Source organism: Aphanomyces invadans (genome assembly GCF_000520115.1).
Source record: "Aphanomyces invadans strain NJM9701 unplaced genomic scaffold supercont1.6, whole genome shotgun sequence".
Classification (NCBI taxonomy): Eukaryota; Oomycota; class Saprolegniomycetes; order Saprolegniales; family Verrucalvaceae; genus Aphanomyces; species Aphanomyces invadans.
This window is the reverse complement of record NW_008580151.1, coordinates 187090-188835: the sequence shown is the minus strand read 5'-3', so window position 1 is coordinate 188835 and position 1746 is coordinate 187090. Positions and strand designations below refer to the sequence as shown.

The following is a 1746-nucleotide window of genomic DNA, read 5'->3' as shown; positions in this document are numbered from 1 at the left end:
CTATTGTAGGGGCCAATTGGGAGCGGGCACCAGCTATTCTGGGCGTAATATAAATATCATGGCGAGCCCGATTGGCTAGACCGAATCATTGGTGGAATAGCCCTTCTTGTCCTCAACATTTAGCACTATTCAGCATACCTTTGGCATTCCTACAACCGACGCAATGGAAAAAAGACACGTGTTATCGCCAGCAGAGAAGTGGCTCATTGTGAAGTGTCATCAGTACTTCGTGGAACACAAGGCGATGAACCTCCCTGGTAAGCACCCCCGCATTCGAGACAGTGTCTCCAAGTGCCTCGGGTTTGCCAAGTCGACTGTGAGCAATGTCATCGCCGACTGGAACGAAAACCACGACCGTTCGTTCACTGCCAAAGGCACCAAACGAGGCCACCGTCCTCGTTCGATTGTTGAGCACCTTGTAACCGAGATACGTCAAATTATACACGAATCCAACGCTGCTTGTTTACCTGTGTCTGCAAAGATCCTGACAAATGAGCTGGCCGAGCGCGAGGGAGTTTGCATTCCAGTCCGTACGATGCGAAGAGCGCTGCGTCGAATGGGTTTCTCGTATCAAAAGGGCAAGACGCGATTCTTCCTCGCCGAATCAAGTGAGAATGTGGCATTTCGGACGTCGTACCTGCGCAAAAAGTTGTCCAATCGATCTTGTTCCGGCGGCGTTTGTGTGCCTGAGGTCTTCTTGGACGAATCGTATTGCAACTTGAACCACTCTCCTGGAAAGACATGGGTCGATGAGACAAAGCGAAGACTGACCAAAAGCGGCAAAGGCCCTCGTATGTGCATTGTTGGTGCTGGAGTTGTGCTATCCAGCGACGACGGAACAAAGCGTGGCGAGTGGGCGGGAAATTCATTGGTCATGTGGCCATCGGCGCGAAGACCCAAGCGAAGACGCGCAGCCAACATCCTTGACGACTACGACGACGATGATTATCACGGCAATTTCAACAGCATGTTGTTCGAGAGATGGTTTACCGAACTGTGTGGCACGCTGAAGACGACGTACGGGAGTTGTGTGATCCACATGGACGGAGCAAGTTACCACAAGCGCGTTTTGAATCCCTGCCCAACAACAGCCTCGAAGAAGGCGGATATTTCGTTATGGTTGGCGTCGAAGGAGGTACCGTTCGACCAGAAGCTCACCAAGGCAGAGCTGCTTGTGCTTGTGAAGTCCCATCGCGAACGTCCCTCCTATGCATCTCAAGTTATTGCGACATCGCATGGTCATACGTTGCTGTTCACACCACCATACCATCCAGAGCTGCAGCCGATCGAGGTGATTTGGGGCATTGTGAAGAACAAGATTGCGTGTCGGCCGTCGTCGGATATGGCGGACTTGGAGCGCCGGCTCAAGACGTACTTTGCTGAGGTTACCTCTTCGCATTGGGTATCGGCGCATGACAAGGTCTGTTCGTTTGAGGATTCGTACATGGAGGCTGCTGAAGACGAGCTTCTGGCCCTTGAGGTGGAACCATCAGAAGATGGTGATGGAAACCTGCTTGATGTCTCCTCTGAAAGTGAATAGGTTTTATATATTGTGTTATCGGTTTAACTGCGAAAATTGTATTCGTTTTTTCGATCTTCAACCTCTCCAACCAATTAAAAGTCGTAGAATGTATCCCTTACCCTATTTGAGATGATTTTTCGTCATAGTCTTTTTCTGACTCAAATTTGAAAAGCACCTCAACCGGATAATTTAGTGCGTTCACAGAAGCACTTTTCAAACGAGAT

The 1746-nt window shown here is 49.9% G+C and overlaps 1 protein-coding gene across 1 annotated transcript in view; it reads left to right on the top strand.

Moving 5' to 3' along the window:
• Window positions 1-48, top strand: part of H310_03827 (hypothetical protein) — a gene marked incomplete at its 3' end in the record, with an annotated part of 6905 nt that extends 6857 nt beyond the window's left edge. The window contains exon 2 of the mRNA XM_008867852.1: window positions 34-48. Coding sequence (XP_008866074.1) covers window positions 34-48 — 15 coding nt within the window. The remainder of the gene's footprint in view (window positions 1-33) is intronic.
• Window positions 49-1746: the final 1698 nt, after the last annotated feature.